General features: G+C 42.1%; 1 protein-coding gene across 1 annotated transcript in view; it reads right to left on the reverse strand.

Moving 5' to 3' along the window:
- ANTXR1 (ANTXR cell adhesion molecule 1) overlaps positions 1-21856 on the reverse strand; it is a 101187-nt gene that overhangs the window by 48276 nt on the left and 31055 nt on the right. The window contains exons 11-12 of the mRNA XM_085313376.1: positions 12274-12343; positions 11202-11280 (exon numbers count right to left, since the gene is read on the reverse strand). Coding sequence (XP_085169502.1) covers positions 11202-11280; positions 12274-12343 — 149 coding nt within the window. The remainder of the gene's footprint in view (positions 1-11201; positions 11281-12273; positions 12344-21856) is intronic.

Below are 21856 nucleotides of genomic sequence, written 5' to 3' on the forward strand. Positions count from 1 at the left end.
ACCTCTAAAAGGAAATTAAAACTCACTGAATGCACTGTTCTGCAATGCCAGTTTCTTTGATCACAGCCTATGTGAAGTTGCTTGAACAGGAGCCAAGCTCAGCAGGGGACGCGAGTAAGAAACACCTGTTCTACGTCACCTAGTATGCATGGTCTCAGCTCCTTTTCTCTGAATTTGCCTTGCTGTGAAATGATACGCCCTCTGGCAATGACCTGCTGCCCTCCTATCCTTCCAGACTTTAAAGATGTGAGTCCATTTACAAAAGCTTTTTCCAGGATCCTATTTGCTTTATACCACAGGATAAACATCAGTGAAGCCACACTTGGGCACAAGCTGTACACACCCAGAGTAAAAGACAACCTTTGTCCTGAAAAATTCACACTCCACAGAGCAGGCAAACACAGGGCAGGAAGGACAAGGGATTATCATTGCTTCTGTTACAAGAGATCATCTTTGGCCAGGGCAAACAATTCTCTGATCCCTTATTGCTGGTGTATTTACGCTTATGAAAACAGGCTGGTTTTTGTTTTCCTCTCCTTCAGAAGAAATGCTCACAGGTTGCCAGCTAAGCAGAWGTGCTAGCAAGACAAGAGGCTTCTGAAAGGCAACTGTAACAGAGCTAAGGGTAGAATTCAAGTTTGCTCAGCCTTAGGCTAATGTCTTAGCCATAAAGACACTGAATACGGGATCTCTATTTAAACATGACAGGATCTGGTGAGGTAGTTAAAAAAAATAACAAACTTGACAAAACCCTGCAGACAGATGAGCTTTCCCTCTTCATTTCTCTATGCTCTCAATCACTCTTTTCTTAGGATTCAGTAGTCTTCAGAAGATAGGCACCTCCCCCTTCAGAGGTGTTGAGGTCCATCCACTCTTGTCTTACACTATTATCAAAGCTTCATGCAAAGCTCATTAAAAACTGCAAAAAAMCACTGAAAGTTTCAGAGCACTTCCAGTCAGCCTTATGCTACACGCCATCTGGACTGGGTGCCCTAGGAAGGGATAGAGAAGACGACAAAGACCTTCTCTTTCACTTTTTAGCTCTCAATGACATCTCATTTTGTTTGGTAGATCATTGCATACTTTGTTACTGCTTCTGATATAAAGCTCCTGAGACCTTAATTTCACCACCACCAAGATCTACTCTGAACCAAAGACTAGAAGTAGGGATAAGACTCCGTAGCACTCAATAGCTGCTCAGTTCTGTACCAGTCATGTCATTACATGTTATTTGCCATACTTCGGCTGTCAGTTTTAACAGCCTCACAGCAGTAAGCAGCGGAGATCAAAGTGAGGAAGGCATTCAGCAATGACTTTCTAATCTCAGAGGAGTATCTTGACAATCACACCATACAGCCACAGGCAGAGGTCACTGTACCTTGTCAGCCCTCAGATTTTGTCCTACAGGTAAGTGTGCATGACTTTGCTTTCTGCTGGGGGCATGATGGAGGTGAAAACCAGCTGGCATGAAGGCAGAAGCCTCTCAGTGCTCCTTTAGGTCCACTCTGCACATACACTTGCACTGAAGTAGTGGCAGGGGCTGGAATGCTCCCTGACAGTGCSTATTTGGTTGCAGATGTTCCTATTTTGACTGAGGTAGCACCAAGGAGCTCCTATTCTGAAATAGCAATGTCTCATCCCCAGATACTTCTACATAAATAACAATCTTTGAGGTAAAACCTAAGCAGTTATTTTCGTTTACATTTGTGCCTGAAGGCAGTCCTTAACAAAAGTATGTTAAATCCATTTGAGGAGTGAACAGCAACTGGAATAATAGCAGACAATAAAACGCCATGGAATGAGATTTTGTCGTAACAGCAACACCATTTATGGTTTGATTTGAGTTTACTTTTTTGCAAGGCAGGAAAGGAAGGAAAACAGCATGCTACTGCTCTGGAATGCCTTGTCTCTGTGCAGGTCTGTGAGATTTGCAGTATTTAAGCAGCTCCGCTGAAAAGTCTCAGGAGTACCTTCCTCGAGCTAACGTTCTCTCACATACCCCCGAAGCTGATCTCCAAAGCTCTCCATAGACAGTTACATGGGGCTTGCTACGAGTCTGAAAACGTTAAGAGAACTCCATTATGAACTGAGCCCAGTCAAAAGTGTGTTTGAGGCAATATTCCTTCTGAAACTTGGTTTAAATTAAAAATGACTTTTTTTTTTTTCTTTCTTTTTTTTTTTTTTTTAGGAGGAAGTGGGAATGGGGAGAAGTGCTAGAAAGGTGCTAGACTGAGTTTCTGGAGTCTACAATGCTACAATATTCTTTTCAACAGGAAAGTGTTACAATAAAGTAAAAATATTTTGTATTGAAACTGCCACGTTTCAACTTACACTTTCTTAACTAGGATTTCATTATTACAGGTGTACTTGTGCATAGAGATCATATCACATTTTCTAGTCCATTTGGGTGTTGTCACAGGAAAAAAGTCCGTATTACATACAGAAATGGTTTTGACGTTTCCAAACTAAAATTTTTCAAAACTTCCATTCTGTGATTYGTCTCCCACCCCCAACTTATTGGTTTCTTTTGGAAATCCTATTTTCTAAACCACAGGAACAAGCTGTTTGTAATATGCCTACCACACTTCAGAGTATTGTAAAACAGTGTATTTAATGGTGTTAGAGTGAAGCAATTTTAACTCTTTGGGTGACTTGTATCAGCAAAAACATTCACTGCCTCTTATATTTGCAGCATAAAGTAATTAAGAGCAATTTATTTTAGAATCAAACCTGAAATCACATGCCCTGGAGTTCCTACAGAGCAATACCTCAACTAATATACAGGTCAAGGGCCTAGGAAAGTGCTCATTAAGTCTACTCTACAGTTTCATAAAGCCTCTATTGATACAATAGCGAACACACTTTAATTGCCTGCAGACTTACGAACGCTGATAACTAGCAGAGCCTTAATTGTGTAACCCTAAACAAAGTCACAATTCAAAAAATCCTACTTTAGCAGTAAATTACATTCCCTTTAAATAAAAATAGACCTCTGGTGAAGGATTTAATTTTTATTCCAAAACTCCAGTGTTTTCTTGATTTTCTAGCCTTTTCTTTCTCCAGATTTAAAGATCAAATTCATCTACTGTTGTTTAACTAAACATGCAAACTCCTTTTGTCTCTTAAACAGCCACAGAAAATATCTGGACACCTAGATGAATAAAAGTGCATCACTGCCCACCTCCTTTTGTCAAATGCAAAACCTGTTGACGTTAAGATAAGAACCAGTTCTCCTTTGCAGCTGACTTCAATGGCTCCTGCATCCTTTCGAGTGCAGATGTGGCACCCAAGAGCATATTCCTTTCCAGAATAGTAGGCCCACTCCCCATCTGGCATCTCAGTGAGCATCCCCAGCCCTGTATCACTGGTAGCCACTGAGATAACTGCTCCATTGTAAGATGACCGATTCCTCTCTGTCTCAAGTGTCGTCAGGGCGCAGTAAGTCACTGCATCCATTCGCTTCCACATGCATAGCTTGAAGAAGCCCCACTTCCACAGCAAGGTCTGCCTTGGCCCAACCGCTAGCCAGCAATTGCTCTCCTGGCTTCCAGGGTCCAAAATCCTGCCCAGGGTCATGGAGATGCTAAATGCCTGGCAAAGCACTTCAACCACCTTGCCATCTTCCTATCCCAGAGCCATTTTGCAGCACGAGCATCTCAGGTAAGGAGAGGTTTGTATGTACTAGCAGCGGGTAGGACCCTAGCTTTCAAGAGAATAAACCTTCCAGAGATCCCAGTTAAGACACTGCCTAGGCCTCCAAAACGTAGCCTCTCCCCCGTCTGCCCTGACCCAACAGGTCCTTTTACATCTGCTCCTTTTTACAAGCATAATTCCCCTAGTCGTCCTCCTGAAGGAACAGGGTGTGACCTGGGAAGACAGCCATTGTAAACTGGATTCACACAGCAGATATAAATGACCTTCAGTCATTGCTGGTCTAAGGCAGGTCTGTAACAGCCTGTCACAGAAACATTCTCCCACCCAGCGCACGGTTATCTCCATCGTCTTGCCTTCTTGCAAAGAAATGCTGTATGTTTCTCATTAGGTGCTACAGGATTCCTTGCTCTTTGAATCATGGCACTGGAGCTGCCCATTGAAACCTCTGTTTTACATTGTCACTGGAGCCCTGAAGTTTTCACCTCCCTTCTTGTTTCGAGTCTGAGAGTTACTAGTGTAAGAGGTCATTAGTGGTTTTTCCTCTTCTGGGAAGAGTTTAGAAAATGAACAAAGACTTATTTTAATTCCCAGCCTGGCTTCTCTCCGAGATGCTCTCTTTCTGCAGYGAAGAAGCTGGCAGCAGCCCCCCAAGTCAGCAAAGTAAGACTGACTTCCTGCCTGTAAATACTGCCTCGTAAGCTACTTTTCTCTATTGCACATTCACTTTCCTGATGATGCTTGCAGGTGCAACTTGTTTTGTGCACATCTACGTGCATACACTTTCACAAGAAAGCATTTAAATAGTTTCTCCCTCTAGTTCTTCAGCAAACTCTTAACATGGGAAAAGGAGTAAGTCCCTTTTTAAGGGTTTCCCAGCTCTGCGAGCCATTACCTGCTGACTCTTTTCCAAGCAATGTGAAAACCACTGCAATATATGCTCTCCAGGTATTAATAAGCAAAAATGAAAACAATGGCTACTGTGTTCGTATCACTAAAGCCTAACATGGGGCAAGCTTCTGCATGAAATTGGTGGTATGCTGTGATTAATAGCTGAGGAAGAGGAAATAATCTTTTCAGTCTTGGCACTGATGGATGCTCAGTTCCCATTGCATCTAGAGGTCTTACGCTTTATATTATTTGGTGAAAGATGATGGAAATTTTTACATGCTTAGGACAGAACAAACCATAGTCTCTGGTACCATAAGCTATCAAGTGTCCACTGAGGTCAGCAGTAGAATGAAACTATTTGTGAAACTCCTACTCTTAATTACCATTTGCTGCACAACAGCAGTCTGTCAGATAAAAGGAGGAAAATATGGAACCTTACGATAGTATCTGTAGGATAAATATAAGCTTTCCATACCAAAAGAATGTCTCTTTCTTAAATACAGGCACTTAAAAAAAATCTAGTATTAAAAGGTAAGAGTGAAGAAACAGATCATGGCAACAAGAATATAGTTTTTCCACGGTTTATGAAAACGCATCATTCATGTATTGTAAAGTTGGACCTAAGTGTATCCAGTTGTTTCTGGAGTCCTTACAGCAATCACATTAAGCTTTATTCTGCCATTGGCTACTTTTGCCTTCCGCTAGCGCAGAGACCTCAGCAACAGAGATCAAATGTACTTCATTCACTGTAAAGCAGACAGGCCAGCTCACTTCAGAAGATACAGGCACAGGCATATATACAAAGGCATACACCTTTGTAGGGAATGGAAAGCTGGCAGCATCTGGCTGACAGCAACAGCGTTGTAACATTTCAAGTAAACAGCCTTGCCACAAGGATTTAGACTGGAGCAATTTTGGGCAAGATCTGTCTTTGCCTTCTGTGGTTACACAGCACCTGGAGCAAGTCAAATTCAGAAGTGTGACCACAGTGCAAAGATCAAGTAATAAATAAATAAGAATATCAACAGAAGGCTGAGGGGAGGCAGTGTTCTTTTTCCCCTAGAGTGGGCCTCTGCCCAGTTTGAGTCAGGCAGAGCCAGAAAGCAGCGATGAGGACATGGATAACTAAGCATTATTTGTAACCACAATAGCTCCTAGAGACTCAGAATTGGAGGCCTCAGTTGCTAACCAGATGCCCAGGACACATCCACAACTCGCCTAAAGAATGGTTTCAAGGGCAGTCTCTTCCCAAGAGTTCAGTCCAAGTAGTTACAACATGGTTGGAGAGAGGAAAGGTTTTAAAATCCTTATTGGATACTATRCAGAAAAATGACATTGTCCAAAATCACAAAGGGGACAAGCCCAGCTTCTCCCTGGACCAGGGTGATGCCACAGCCTTACAGTATCTTTCCTTAGAAGCAATGCCCTGCTCTAAGTGTACCTAGCCTTTACAGGCTTCAGTATTCAGGACTGCCATTTAGCATCTTTTGCCAGCAGCAGAGATCACCTGCATGTCTCTGCATAGTTTTTTCTCTTGCATAAGCCATGTGGTAACAACAGAGCCTCATCCTCCTCTCTCTGGAAAGGGAGATTCCTTCCCCTACAGAGAGCTTTCAAATGGAAGAACAACCTTCTTTAAAAGGTGCAGATATTAAAAAAAATGACTTGAGATTAAAAAAAACAAAATAGTAACTCTCCAAGACAAGCAAGCCAGGAAACAAATTTATCATATACTTCCAGCCAGCTGAGCTTCATCATACTAGAGATGCTGGCATTTTATCCCCCAGCTAAGTGTATAAACAGCACACTGTCTCCAAATCTTAAGAATGCTCATTCCAGCCATTCCCTTGTTCYGGTTGGGTAGCTGCCAATGGTCACACAGAGTGGGCCAAATGCCACCCTAAATTATACTCAGAAGAGCCGCYCTGTCTTAGTTTAGCTGGGTAATAAGTTAATACGGGGAGAATTAAACTCATCTGCAACCCCTCATTTACAGAGTGTTACCCTCCTCCCAAACTAAACCCAGCCCTCTACTGTTAGCAGCKTTAGCAAAAGCCAGTCAGTAATCCTCAGTTTCAGGTGCGCAGTTAGCAAAACCTTTGAATGAAAAATTACATCAGCCATCCACTGAGAGCKCACAAACAAGTTTGCTATTGACCTACAGTAACAGTCTGCTTAAGCTGGAGGGTTGCATCTGCATTTCATAATTTAATAAAACAAATGCTCTGCCCAGCCACAACAGTTCCCGTGTCTGGCTCAATTTTGACAGCTGAATGGAAATCACTGCACTCCTCCAACAATCAAACCTGCTTTTTTCCACAGAACTCCTCACTGAGGTATGTACAGACCTCTGCCTGGCTCCCCACTGCTGCTGCAGGCGCACTGGGAGAGGGAGCAGGAGACAGCCCTCCCAATTCCACCCCCCAACCCCCCCCCTCCGAGCACATGCCTCTTAGCCCTGCACTAGCTGGGGATCTGCAAGAGTTATGCTGGCAGTCCCTAACCCCTGTGGGTACACAACGGCTCGTCAACTGAGGCAGGCTCACCTTATCTGCGAAGCAGCAGGTGCAGTATCCCCGTTTCTCTCCAGCATGCCTCGATTTTCGGCTGAGAAATATGCTCTCATATACAATTGTCTCGGGGCATCCGGCACAGTTCGGCCAGCTTTCATGTTTCAGACTTCAGAGCCAAAGAGCAGAAAAGCCAAGATGATAGTAAACCACAACAAAAGCCTAATTCCTGAGAAACTAATGCAAGAGTGGGAGAACAGGGAAGGAGCTGCAAATCACCAAAACAAAGCGATTCTCTCCTCAGCTAATCCTGGTTCTACCTTYTTTTTATTGCAAAGAGTCCCAAGAGGCCTGAAACCTGGGAAAGGTTAGATTGCCTTTTTACAGCCAAATCTTACAACTGATAAAACCCAATGAAAATAACCTATTAGCCCTCAGAGTTATGCATACTTGGATTTTTAGCAAATCCAGGCTTGGGAACACAGGGAAATCCAACTCACAGTAGAAGTAGTGCCCTAGCTAAAGTACAGGCAGACCAAAATCAGACCTAAACCATTTTTTTTTTTACCCACCAAACACAAATGTTTAGGATCCTACAAACTGCTGTTCTCTTCAGGACCACACATTTCTTGTGATGATTCAAAAATGAAAGTAATGAAATTCTATATAGAATCTACTTTCTCCTTTTACTTAAGGGAATCTTAGTATAATTTTTTTTCCTTCTTTCATTCTTCTCATTGTGTTAAACGATTGCACTCTGAAAACCGAGTGMTCCGGCAGAATTCCATGGTCAGTGTTTCTTACTGTCTACGGAAAATGACAACTCAAATTTTGTTTAACTGCAGCCACCCCGCWTGAGATCAGGGAGTCAAGCTGGATTCTTTTTGACTGGTACTTCCTTATTCATCAGAATGACCCTGTATTTGGAGTTTGTTTGCTAATGAGTGTATGTGCCTGGGCAAATTCTGAACTGATACTTATCACAAGTGATTTAAAAGGGCTTCACACATGTAATCAACTTCCCTGCCTCTAAAAACTCCTACTGACAATCCACTCTGTGGCTGTAAAATCTCAAAGACCTACTATGGACTATTTCATACTTGAAGCTTGAAAATAACTGGACCTATTTAGAAGAATTTTGATTTTTGACTTTTAAATGGAGCCTTCACTGCACCTGATCCAGCTGAGATCACATTTAAACAGTTGTAAAACTTCTTACACATTACTTTAAATTGAAAATGCTGAAAGTTCCTCGGGAACAAAAGCATCTTCACAAGTCTCTCTCACATCTTCTGTATTCTTTTATTATAAGAAAAATGAACTATTTTCATCAGAGAAGAGAGAATTGCAGTGAAGTACTAGGAAAGCCTGGAGACTTGCTTTAAAAATAAGACTTGAGCACTTCAGCAATTTTATTTTGGGAACCTAAAACACAGCAGTTTCTTGAGCCCCTTGGGCTGTATGGGGTGTATACTGTCATGCCTATTCACTGATTTTGAAAGGCACAAGCAACTGAGCAAAAGGCAGAACACAGCAGGAACCCATGCAGTTTAATTTAAGACATACCTTGCATTTTCTTGGCTGCAAACCTTGAAATCTGCCACATTTCAGGAAACAGAAAACTAGGGAAACTGAGAAGCCCCTAATACAGTACAATGGATACCTGTAGTCCAGGTGAATGGATTCCATCGGCCCTTTTGTATGCACAGACTTGAAAGCACAGGGAGAAGCACTAAGGCTGTTTCAGCTCTATACATGACTCCTTAAAAACATACAAAGAAACCCCCACGACACACACAGCACCAAACAATGTAGGCTAATTTGGAGTTGACAGAACTGACAAGTAGCATCAATGCTTGAAAGTGAAACGTATTAAGTTTTTCCCAACAGACTAGGAAGGTGATGAGGTCAGTCATCACATATGCCTTCATTCCTAACTTTTCCTTGGTCCCCAACCACCTTGAAAAGCTGTAGCAGATTTTACATCTCAAGTGGAAAAAAAAATGCAAATAACGGATTAAGTTTGGCAATGTGCACTCATGCAAAAGCACTGTCTGTTCCCAGAGGGAGTCAATTTATACCAGAGATGTGCATCATTGCATTGAGAGCTACAAAACTCTGACATTCCCTGAAGGGGCACATGCACAGGAACAATATTTTTGCCACGCATTCAGTATTTGAATACGAAGGCAGCATAGTTTGAGAAAACACACTTTTACTTGGCAATTTCACAAAAATGACTGCACTGGGCAAGGCAAAAAATCCCAGTATCCCATTTTCAGTGGCTGGCACTTGGTGTTAGAAAAACATAAGAGTACTGTGTGCTCTTCCCTCCATTTCCCCCTCCCAGCTTCTGATGATCACAGGACTTGAGGCTTGCTGAGTAACAGCATGCAGCACTGACGCTGTAACGCTCTTCTGAAAAAGGCGAAGGCTTTGATCCCTTGCTTCTTTTCCCAAAAGTGATCTATTCTTCCAAAATGAAAAGCGTTTTTTTTTTTTTTTTTTTTTTTTTTAAGAGTTTTCACTGCTTAATAAAACTGATATTTATTTAGTCGTCTCATTCCTAGGAGTCTTTAAATATTAGATACAGAAGTCAGGACCAAGGCTAATATAAAATGGCTTTGTACCATAAATCCATGAGAAACTGGTCCAGCTTCTTGAGTGTGGAAACCTACACTAAAATTTAAGATAACCAGGTTGATAAGAAACAGTTTCCTGGTCTGGAGGCATCAAAGAAGAGCAGGCACTGCTGTGAAGTGTAGGGTTTTCTAAAAATTTCGTTACAGCTATTTCATAAAATATGAAAAGAAACAAATATTTCATCTACCATAACTTGGAAATAAAAATCCCATCCCTAGAAGAATGGGTATCATCAGGGAAGAACATTTTTTCTCTATGAATTCTTCCCAGGTCTTGCCTCATATGAGCAAAACACAGGAAAATATTCTCATACTTTGCTGACACACACAAACACATTTTCACCATGAGAGAAAGGGAACTTGAACCAAAAAATTAAATCTTAATAAAATAAACTCCTCCTTTCAAGGCATAAAGATGTCTTTGTAAGATCTGGAGAACAACCCTCCATGTCAATGCTCAGAATTRCACCCACAAACAATCTTGTCTTTGTTGAACAAGTAAAAAAAAGTGACACAAACGATTTTTTTTTTGTCTTGTGCATCAGCCTTTACAGACCACAGAGGACTACTAGTAATCGGATGTTATACAACTCTGCCTTTTACTTACTCTGTATGGAAACACAACATGCCTTTGCTGGATAACGTAGCAAAGAAGCTGGTACAATCGGATTGGATTTTCAAGGCCTGCAAATCTTACTCTGACAAGAGTCCCCTAGTTTTCCACAAAATCTATGTCTGCATAATTTAAATCAATACATGATAGAACTATAGCAGAGTCTCAACCATTCGCTGTACAAAAAATAAACCTTACCAGAGATGAATAGAGCTGAATACACTGAAGCAACAAAGGATCATYCTGAACTCAAAGTAAATTCTTCCAATACCTTCCTTAGCACAAGTCATTTCAACCTTATAGCCATGATTTCATAGAAGTAGTGTTTTCAGGAACACTCAACCTTAAGTGGTTTCATTGCCTGGTTCCCCAGAAGTCTTATAAGTACAGCAATCCAGACACTATTGGCAATGAAGCACGTGACTCGAGCTTAAGCCAAGTACTTCAGTAAGAGAAGTTCTCCAATTTTTTTTTTTGGCAATCATACTGGTTTCCAGACAAAGTGTGTGATCACTACTGCTCTGTGCCTGTCACCATTGGCACACAATTGCATTAGAGGAAACAATCTAGCTACTGAAGCCAGCAGACCTGCTTCTTAYTCCCTGTGTAAGAGACAAGCAAACATAGACACCTCCAGACTAGTCCTGTTCTGGTCTACATATAGCAGATACAGAATCCACACTGTTACCTGAAGACCCAACTGCTCTGCCATATCACAGTGCATGTGACACAGAAAATGCTAGATTACTATGCTCACAAGCTCACCTTTAGAACAKGGCAACAGGTCCTTCACAGACAAAGCTTACAAGCTTGAATCGCTAATACTGCTATAACACCTGTAGTCAAGTACTACCATCCCACTGAATTGTTTTAGAAGCATTAATCAAAACTTACGCAATGCGTGCTGGAGATAATGACAGAGCTAGAAATGAAGCTCAAACCATCATTCATACTGACTTGAAGAGCTGCTTCCCTAGGAAGAAAAAAAAAAAAAGGCAAGAAATAAGTCAGGCCAATTAGTCTGCAATCCCTTACTAGATACATTCCCAGAACCTGGACTCCTGATGCTTGTGAAAAGCCTTCCACCCAGCTAACTCACACCTTTGGTTCTGTCACCTCCGCACTGTAATGCGCAACTGACAACTTAACCATTTGCTACCTGCACAGCCAAAGCTTGTCAGCACAAGTAGCTTTGTTTTAGTTCTTTCTCTAACCCCAAGATGAACATAGCTGTAGTATGCGTGTTCATGTCTATCGCACATTTTCTTCAGCCAGGTATAACTTGGGCTGTGTCTGGTCTCCTCCTACCTGTCTTTAGGGAATGCTACTTCTCAGGTCTAAAATGTTAAAATACCCTCTTTATTTTGAATGTCATTAGTCATTAAATGTCTATATCTTTGAACTGAGAAGCCTAGAGACATACCTCTGCTATTATTAGAGTTAGCTAATAAATATAGTATAGAGGTAAAGAAACCCCCTTCATTAAAAAATGTCATTCACTTATTAGCTAGACCTGGATTAGAAAATAACTAGTTAATCCCTCTCAAGTACCTAACTCTGTTTAAACTAGGACCAAGAACACATCAGTCCTCTGCTGTGAACAGAACTCACTTTATTTGCTAAGGGAAAGTCATAACTACCAGGCACAGCTAAGCTCAGATCATAAACCTCAGAGAAAAAAGAAAATGGCGTGAAAGGATCGAGCCAGTTTTTGCACTCATATTTGCTTTGACCCAATAACCCATGACAGTGAACAACGCTCTGTACGCAGTGCTCAAATAGCGTCTAAATTTCCTTGTGTGAAACCTGTAGTCTAGAAACTATGATCAATTTGAATGAGAAGCACAAGAGACAGTGTTAGAACTAGACACATGTAAAAATAGCAGAGTGTAGTAAAGAGGCAGACTGATGCTTCCCATAGGAAAAGTTAGTATTTGAATATGTAGGGAGAAAATCCCAAACTTACATGCCAACATCTCGTAACACAGGTGCCGGGCAGAGTAAATAGGTATCTTCCACGACAAAAGGCTTCTCATCTGAAAAAGAACAAACAGGTATGGTGATTTATCACCAAATCAATAATACAAGTCTTGAAGTTCAAGCTTAGAGTAACATTGTTCTCACTCATGGTACACAACACAGATCAAACACAAACTATGTGTGCCTGAGATAAAAAGTTACCACATAGTAGCTGCTCTGAGGTAACAGTGTGCATGCTTTTAGCCCATGGTGTTATGTAGTAAATGCAAGGTAAAGGCATCTCCACAAAAGAGCTAACACTTTGCATTTACATTGTGGGGAAAAATACAGAAAGGTAGCCAGTGCTCCTTCCTCATAGGCTTGCAAAACTCATTAAAACTGTCTCGCTTGCAGCCTGCCCCAGCTCTCTCTCATCCATCTTATGTGACAACATCCCACAAAGCCCTTGCTCCTCTGCTCCTACAACAGGGCAGGCAAAGACATGTCACTTGCCTTTGCAGGGTCGAATGCCTCAGTGCACTTAGAAGCCCCACACCAGTTGTCACATGCAACTTGCATGCAGCGTTCTCCCCATTCCTGCAGTCACTCTATGCTGTTGAAAACAGCGCATTGCAGCCACAACACAACTGCAGATGCAAAGCTTTTTGAACATTCAGAGCAGCTCATCCAAGTCTCTCCCTATGGCAGACTCATAGAGAGTTGCACCACATTACATACACTTCRAAGTAGCTGGGTTAAGAAAACTGCATTTATGTGGAAAATTTTATACTTCAAGACTCATTTTAACTTAAATCTTCCAGACTAAATTACTCTCTGATTCTATAAAGTGGAACAAAAAGATTATCGATAAGGGACTGCTTTGGAAACAAACATTAGTTAACAATCCTCTTCCTAAGAAGTGAAACAAAATTATACCAGCTGCTGGTCACCAGAGAACTGGGGATCCCAAGGAACTTCCCAGCCCATTTGCCAGCTGACTAGAGATCACAGGTTGGCCAAAAAAAAAAAAAAAAAAAAAAAAAAAAAAGCCAGACAGGCTGGTTTCCTTTTTTTTTTCCTTGGCTGGAAACCACACATTCCCACAAAACAGGTTGATTCTGCTGAATCATCATTTTCCCAGCGGCACGTCACTGTTGGAAAGCTTTCCACCAGCTGTTCTTACAACAATCTCTAGGGCCTTCCATAGCAATGCTTAGATATATCTGAAATGAGAGCTTTACCAAACATCATCAATTCCCTGAATTTTTCCAGTTAAAACTTCCATTTTGTTTGATGGCATTCATTGCCATTTCTTGGGCCATTTCTGCCCTTTCTTCTCTCCCACCTGTAGCGCCAGCACTTCCTCCCTGCTTATGCCTCATCACACGGAGGCAAAGAACACGGCTTGTTTGCAGCAACAATAATCATTTTGGCTGGAAGGGGAAGGGCTGCATAGTGTGCTTAGTTAACGTTTCAGAGGGTACATAACACCAGCAACACGGAATCAAGGTTTTAAAAAGCATTCAGTGTCCAGCAGGTATTATTGCTGACAGCAACAGGGGAAAGGAGCAAGGATGAAAGCTTAGCCAAAATGTTTAGTAATCTAATGAAGAGTCGAGCTATTTTGACCGTCTGGTCTTTTGTTTTTGAGGGAACTTATGCAAGTTACAATTCCATTTAAGGTGCCAGTGGAAAGAGGAAAAACAGTTAAGAGACCCAAAGCCAAGGAGAATGTAGTAACCTTATCAAAAGTAATTTCTGTATCAGCTGTGAGTCTTGCTCATTCTTTGCTTGCAGCTGAGATAAACTTGTTTTCACAGGCATGGTCTAATAACAGTTAGGGTAACAGCAATAGTATAGGTCCTGGCCCTAATCTCAGCAGGTAGCTCAAAGTTCACTCAGCAGCAGGGCCACACAGCATGTTTCCCTAGAGTGGGTGAGGCATAAAGAAGAGTGGAGTTGCAGGCTGCAGGAGTCTGTTCCTTTATTGCAGGCACAGGACTTTCAGTCAAGCATTCTCTCCCAGACATTCCTAAAAGGAGAGGTTGCCACCAAATACAAAGTTTTAGAAAGCAGTAATATTGTTCCAGTAATTCGTATCACACATTACAACTCCCATTTCACACTGATGTACTACTTCCCTCTGGCAGTAATATAAAAAAAGATTTCCTCTAGCAGTTTATTTTTTATACTTCATTAAGAAAACAGGGGAAAAAATAATCAATGAGGGCTACAACTTTTCATTGATATTTCTGTTTTCAGCTTCCAGCAGTTCCAAACCTACATATACACACACAGGAATATATACACCTGCTTGAATTTTTGGGTTGCCCACAGCAATGTTTTAAGGACTGCRTGACACACACAGGCAAACAGCTGAAAACGAAACATTTCAGCCCGCTGTATGGTTTTCATCAACAGACCTCACGTATATCATGGCTTAGCTACCACATGGTCTTCAAGCTTCCATGACACACTCCAGATCCATGGTCCTGCTGTTGGCCTTGAAAGTGCTGAGTATCATTGCTGATTTTCTACAGCCCCAGCGCAAGAACAGACTCGCATTTCCACTATGACAGGTTTTGGGAGCAGATGTTGTTTAGCACAGGACCCTGCTATGCTAGTGTTACACCATCTAGAAGATTGCCTCACCAGAAGAGAGACTGACTGACCATAGGCATTTGAACTACRTGATATATTGATATATTCCACATCCCACACACTTCATGTAGTTTAGAGCACAGGCGCTGGATTTATCGTGAGCTTGCTTCATGTAAGGGCACTCACAGCTTTGCAATGAAGCTACCAAATGAGAATAGAATCATTTCCACCCACTTCTCACAAATGGGAGAGAGGCACAGAGGTGGTAAATCTGGCCCTGTTCTCAGCCTTGATTTATGGAGATAGAATTAAATMCCGTGATTTTATGGCATTGTCTCAGTGCACAAACAATGCAGAAATGAAGACCACTGTCCTGTTTTCCTTTGCTAACACTGAAAGCCAAGGCCAAAGAACATCCCATGCACCAAAAGCTGGTTTAATCTTGCAAGGCCTTTTACATGGATTATTCCATTAGSTTTTTGTTTCTTTTGCTTCCTTTCCACTCCCAATTCTCATTAAATCTATGCCTCTCCAGAAAGTTTATCAGTCTCAGAGTCCCGAAAGGGGACTTTCATGGCTGGCCAGGCTGGCTACAGGGATAGATTTTGTTTGGAGAATGTTTGTGTTTCACCACAAAAATGAGTGACTATTTTTCTTTGCTCTAAACAAAAGAGGATCCAGTTGGTTTGCATAACTCTGGCCATCTGACTCCTTCCTGGAAAACTTACATTGGGAAATTGAACAAAACAAAACACTTCTCATCTGCTATTGAGTTTGTATCTGCAGGATGCATTTGAAAGCAYGCTGCCTTTTTTGTAGGCTACAGAAAAAAACTCTGCAGTGAGAGATGAGCCCGAATGCTCCCAAACTCTGGATCTTGTGCCAGATCTGAACTTTGTGGTTTGGACTTCTCTCAGCTGACAATACTAGTGGAAAAGCTGTGGAAGGCAGGAGGCRGAGCGCTCTGAATAGATGTGCAAAGTCAGTGACAGGAAGTGAACTCTGTTCTCAGCTCAGCCACTAGCTGGCTGTGTAGCCTTGCAAGAGTCACTTTGCTTCCTTCACCAATGCTACTGAAAGGTCTCCCAGGCCTTGATCACATCCCAAAGACCAACCAAGTGCAAAATACACGTGTTTTTTTCTGTGGATGTCCTTTCAACAAGGTACTTCCTAATGCTGATCTTCCTGTAATTCACTGCTCAGTATTTCTGCAAATCTTCACAATTATCTATAGCCTGAAAAATCCATTAGTCCCAGCATTAGCGAGTGGTTTCTTTGGCCATTAGCATGGTGTAACCTTTTGGCCAGCCAGGACTTGGAGGAYTTCCTAACCATAAAATTAATAACACCCCTCCCTCCAATACATGCACGTTGTTTCTAACACAGAATAGCAAATTTTGATAGAAGAGAGGAACAAAAAACAAACAAGATGACCAAGAAAGATAGTATACTTTCATTAAGCCATATAACCCAGCTGAAGATAACAGRTTTTCCTTGAGTTAACCAGTTCACTCCAAGAAACAACTAGTAGACTGAATAGGGATTGCAAAGGGTCTACACTAAGACTTTAAGAAAGCAAAAATATTTTCCCGCTACCACCTCAATATGCTACCCCAGCTAATTCCTGGATTCACAGTATCAGCAATATTTTAGTCCAGAAAAAGCTGCAAAAATTTGTTGCCAATTTTCTTGCCTGTCACAGACCATCAGTTTCCTTCTATTATCCTTATATCCATGATTTGCATTTGACTAAAGCACATATCCTAGAGAAAAAGTAAACGCTTTGACTTGGTCTTCTGCTCCTCTGGGAAAGACAGCTATAGCCCTTATTACAGCCAAACCAGGGCAGAGAGGGATAAGGGGAAGGAGATCTGGCTGCTCTCGCACAAGGCTCCCTCAGGAACATCGGCACTCAAAAGCTGTTCACTTGGGTACTTCAGTCCACTTGAGAGATGCAGCTTAGTCTTAAGCCATCATGAGCTGAAGCACTTTTGTTGTTCCTCCATCATCTAAGATGCAAGACAAAAATACCTGGAAAAAAGAATCTTCACACCACCTACCAAAGCATAATATCTGTTTATCCTGGCTGACTCTTCCTCTTATGCCATGCCTTGTGACAGCTCTCCGAGGAATGGCTTTTTTTTTTTTTTTTTTTCCCTCTTCTCTCTCTCTTGGGGGTAGGGAGGGAGGATGGGACTTCAAACCCATTTTGTGGGGAGGTAGGAATGCAGAAAGAGATACTAGAACACTCTGAGCTAGAGAAATTGCCTACGTAAATGCCCCGTAAATAAGAAATGAATGCTTTGTTAATGCTGTAATGAAAACCACACTGAGATCATGCTGTAATTGCTCTGCTTTGTTAGAGATACATGTGCTTTGAACAGCAGTCATTCAGTGCAGACTTAGGGAATGACCTGGGACAGGAGGGTAGAGACAGATAAGCACAAAACCACGATTCAACGTTCCTAACGATTTGTAGACAGAAGGGGGGGGGAATCTGGAAGGAAGCAGTTTTCTCTGATCAGTTCTTCTGCTGTGCTTACAATTCTGTGCTCAACAAGCACGCACACTTAAAGAATACTAACAAAACTTGGTGAGCACCAGGCTACTAATTTGCTCATGCTCACTACCAGCAACTCAGGACAGCAACACACGTCCCAGTGTAAAACGGTCACTCCCAAGCCGAAGTCCTTCACAGGCATATCCTGGCCCAGCACTACACCAGCTCCAATCTGACCTCAGGGGGCTCTTCTAAGGTCTGCCATGCTTATTACRCGATATTGACATTGCACTGAGAGACCATCTCGCCCCCTCCCCACATAGTGTACAATATAAATAGGAAGTGAGCTAGGTAAGCACATTGCCCTGTGATTCCCCCTCCTCACTGGGTCACTCGGTCAAAGGCTCCCACTGGACTACCCCATGCTCCTTTCCCCACAAATTGCCTGGAGAGCTGCACAGAAGTCTACTGGGGGCTGGTAAATGAACAGGAACTCATTTTTTAAGAACCCCCTGCACCGCAAGTTGTTGAAGCCTGGGAGCACATTTGAGGGAAGCGTGACTGCATTTCGCCTATTTTCATATTCCTTGTTAAGCGCTGATTTGGGCCACCCTTTGAAATAGGATACTAAGCTCACCTTAGTTTATGTTTCACATAGCTTGCCTGTCCAACTTTTCCTAGAAGAAACAGGTGTGATTTCTTGTGGCCTTCATAAAGTTCATATCCTCAAACACCTGAGGGAATTAGTTTGTACACAGTAGCAGACATCACTGATACTATAGTGGAAAGAAGAAAATTCCAAGAGAAAAATATAAGGAAAAGATTCAGTCAAGGTCTAAAGTGAGATGAACTAGTGGGGAAATGGACAGAGATCAGACTGGAGCTGAGGAGCAGTAAGCTCCAGTACTAAGAGTGAGCAGGCTGACAAGACAAGGAAGGTATCACAAGTACCATGCTGCCAGAGAGAAAGGGAAAGGCAGGGGAGAGAGAGCCCTTTGGCAGGCTTTAAAAGTAGAGAAGAGAATTCACAGAAGGCAGTTGATGGGCAGCTTTGAGATGCAGTTCCCCGTACAGCTCACTTTGCTGATGTCTTGCAAGCAAAGCCTTACCCTCGCTGTCTTTGCCTTAATGTTCCTTGTTTCTAGTACTTAGTGTTTCTTTGTGCAAAGGGTCAGTTTGGCCAAGTATCCACAGCATCTACTAGGATGCAAAAGATTAGTCCCACCTCTGCCACATGCACACTGTTTCCTCACCAATCTTTCACCTCACTATTCAATTTTAAATTGCCTTGGACAAAGCTTGCCTCTATGCCCTGAACTATCTTGGTTGGGTTTTGCAAAATCTGGGCAGACAGAGATATTTTAGCCCCACAAAGCAGTCAGAATTCACAGGATAGTCAGTCTTAACTCTGTGTAGTCTGAAACCAAGTTTGCTAGGTACTGCTGCTGGTAGAAAATAACACTGCTGTTTAACATGCAGCTGATTACCGTCCCACTTAGCCAAATATTTTTCATGATTTCTACAGATGTTCCTCTTTTTTCTTCATCCCATAGCTATAAACATTATGAGATACTGTCTTCACCTGCCACTTTTCTCTGCCAGTAAACCCAGTAAAATCTATTAGCTCATGCCCTTAACATCAGCAAATCCTAGCTATGCTGGTCTACACCTCATCTGGTGTAATTTAAGGTTTTAGAAACTGTTGGCTTAATCTTATCTTTAAAAATACCTCCCTCCCTGATGCAATCAGAGGCTGAGAGGTTTCAAACAAAACAGCTGAGTTATCCAATCTCCATAGGGTTTCCATAAAACCCTGAATTAACTCTTATACTAAGCTGTTTGCAACCAAGTGCCACAAAGGCACTGAGAACCTTTGTGCTTTGTTGTTTAAAACAAAGCATTGGGCTATATTTTTTGCAAAATAGCTTGAAGTTAATAGATCCGTGCCAGTTTACACCAGAAGGGACTTTGGTCTGAGAATATTAATGAGCAAATGTTGAGTTCCGTCTACTAGTAAAGGGTTTGAAATCACATGGAATTCATGGCCTCTTGCTTCCCGGTCACTGCACCAAACACAGGCCAGGACTGCACAAAATGAACTGATGACTTTTGGTGTAGTGCCAAGGCAGAGGAGCTCACCTCACCTATGCATCAATCCAGGGCACAGTCAATGCATCAGAGGCAGAGGGACATATTTGGCTCTTATCCTCATTTGCCATGATCTTTTTGTGAACATAGGAAGACCACTTCAAACAAATAGCCCCATATATTGCATTAAGAGTATAGTTTGATTTTTGAGAGCTACTACAAAATTTTGATGACAAGCTCCCAAAATTACTCAGCTAGATGAGCACAACAGAAAAGGGCAGGAAGGAGTCTTCCTCCTCCTCCCCGCCACCCCTTGCCCTGACCAGCACCAGGTTGCAGTGTTTGGGAGTGAGGTAACCCTCCCAAATGGTTCCTCCCATTGGCAACACTAGATGTTTTTGTCTCCATGGGCAGGACACACTGAACAGTGGAAACCTGATGGATGATACTGCTTTGCTGTGTGAAGATTTTTGGATATTTCCAGGAACGCCTTGCTCCAGAGCCAGCCGGCAGCGAGAAAGCTCAGCTGGGAAGAGGCTGGGAAGGAACAGCAGTACAGATGGCAGGTCACAGCTAATGAAACCTCATGCAACTGCACTTTCACAGCTATTGACAGGAAAGCAAGTAGTCTCCTCTGACAGAAAAAACACAGGGCAACAAATACAGTGCTGAGCAGATCTCACATGCAAGAGAAGGATGGCAATAATAGCACTTCCCCACCTCACAAAGCAGGCAGRAGTTTTAGCCCCACATCTTGGCCTCTGTTTAGGCTCAGAGTCCTATCCTGGACTCACAAAACAACGGTGACCAAGACAAGAATTGTTGGACAGCTATGGAGGCAGAAGTGAATGAAGAACAGGCCRTTGAGGAGAGATCTGCACCAAATCACTCGCTTCAAAAGAAGCCCCATAAACCAGGAGAAAGGCTGGACTTCAGGAGACCCATATATTTGGAGCAGATACCTTTTCCTTCTGTACCTCAGTTTACTACCTCTGTTTTACAGATGGAAGCAGCTCACCCATTTCTTATAAAACTTCCATATTTTCCATAAGATACAGATATTCAAATGAAGCCAAAGATTCGCATTTTTCAGGTGTTCAGAGATCATCCTCAAAGACCTTTGCTGGGCAAACTTACTGTAATGAGAAGACATGGCTTTAACTTTTCCTCTTGTTCTGGCTCATTTAAGCGCCTGGAACTATGTTCCTTAGGTTTGCAGCCTAGAGCTGCAATACCAGTAAGTGCATTTTATTCTTAGCTCTTTCACCAGCTCTGAGTGAGACTTATTAATCCAAGTCACCCACATTCTGGCAGAGTAGGCCCAAATCCCTTCAGTGTCCACGATGCAGTTTCACTTGTATTACATGCTTATTGGTCTCCTCTGAAGCTTTCAAGAAAGGGCTCTCCTCTTTAGTAACAGCAATGCACAGCCCATATTTTTCACCAAGAGGAAGTAAAATAGAAGCCAGTTCTCTTCCAGAGAGACTGCCTTTAGCCTTCAGGTTTCTCAGACAAGGACTTTTAGTAAATAAAACAAAAGAAAAATCCTTCACCTCACAGCTTACAGCATGTCTCAGACAACACTTACAGAGAAACAGTCACACCGTAAGAAAAGTTGTTCAGCTTTAACAGTATTCCAAATGATTCTATGGAACTGTTAAAGGATATGAGGGCAGAATGTAAAAAGCCAGAGCTAGCTTTTAACCCCTCTCAGGCAGGTTGCAAATCCTGCCCATGGTGGTCCTAAAATTGAAATGCTGCACACATTGACCCAATCAGTCTTCTTTTTAGAGCCCATCAACAGTCTCGCAAAGGGATCTCTGGTCTAAGGGATGAACAGGACTCGAAACAGGGTCAGGCCAAGCTATGCTAGGACCACACAGGCACTCCTAAATCTTGCAAGTTTTGGGGTTTCAGTCATGCTAAGTGATGTTGCAGTAGCTCCTACAACTCCCATTATAAATGTCCATGCTTCTCATAGTCTAAGAAAATACAACTGATTAAAGAAAAATGTTGAGCGATTTTCAATCAAAAAGTGAAAATTTCCAGCCAAGTTGTTTTTGATGTTTGCTGTTTTTCAATTCAAACGTGGATAAAAGCTTAAGAAGTGCTATAAACTGTCAGTTCTAGCAACCAAACCTAAAGTTTTTTGGCTTTACATCAAAAGTGACTGGGGCCAGTTTTATGAAGCCTTCAGAACTGGCTGTAGAATCCAAAAGGGTCAGATCTCCTACTCCTGACAGCTAGAGTAAAAGCTTGCATAGTAAAGAACTAGATGAGCTTTCCTTTGAGTTGCATTTTTTTTGTTTTTGTGTTTTTTTTAAATCAGTCAGCTCTGTCCAGTACATCCCATTACCCTTCCCCTTAGACAGGCATTCTTTCCCACTCGGTAACTCTTCAT

Source organism: Rhea americana, unplaced genomic scaffold (genome assembly GCF_003343005.1).
Source record: "Rhea americana isolate MKP2758 unplaced genomic scaffold, rheAme1 scaffold_383, whole genome shotgun sequence".
Classification (NCBI taxonomy): Eukaryota; Metazoa; Chordata; class Aves; order Rheiformes; family Rheidae; genus Rhea; species Rhea americana.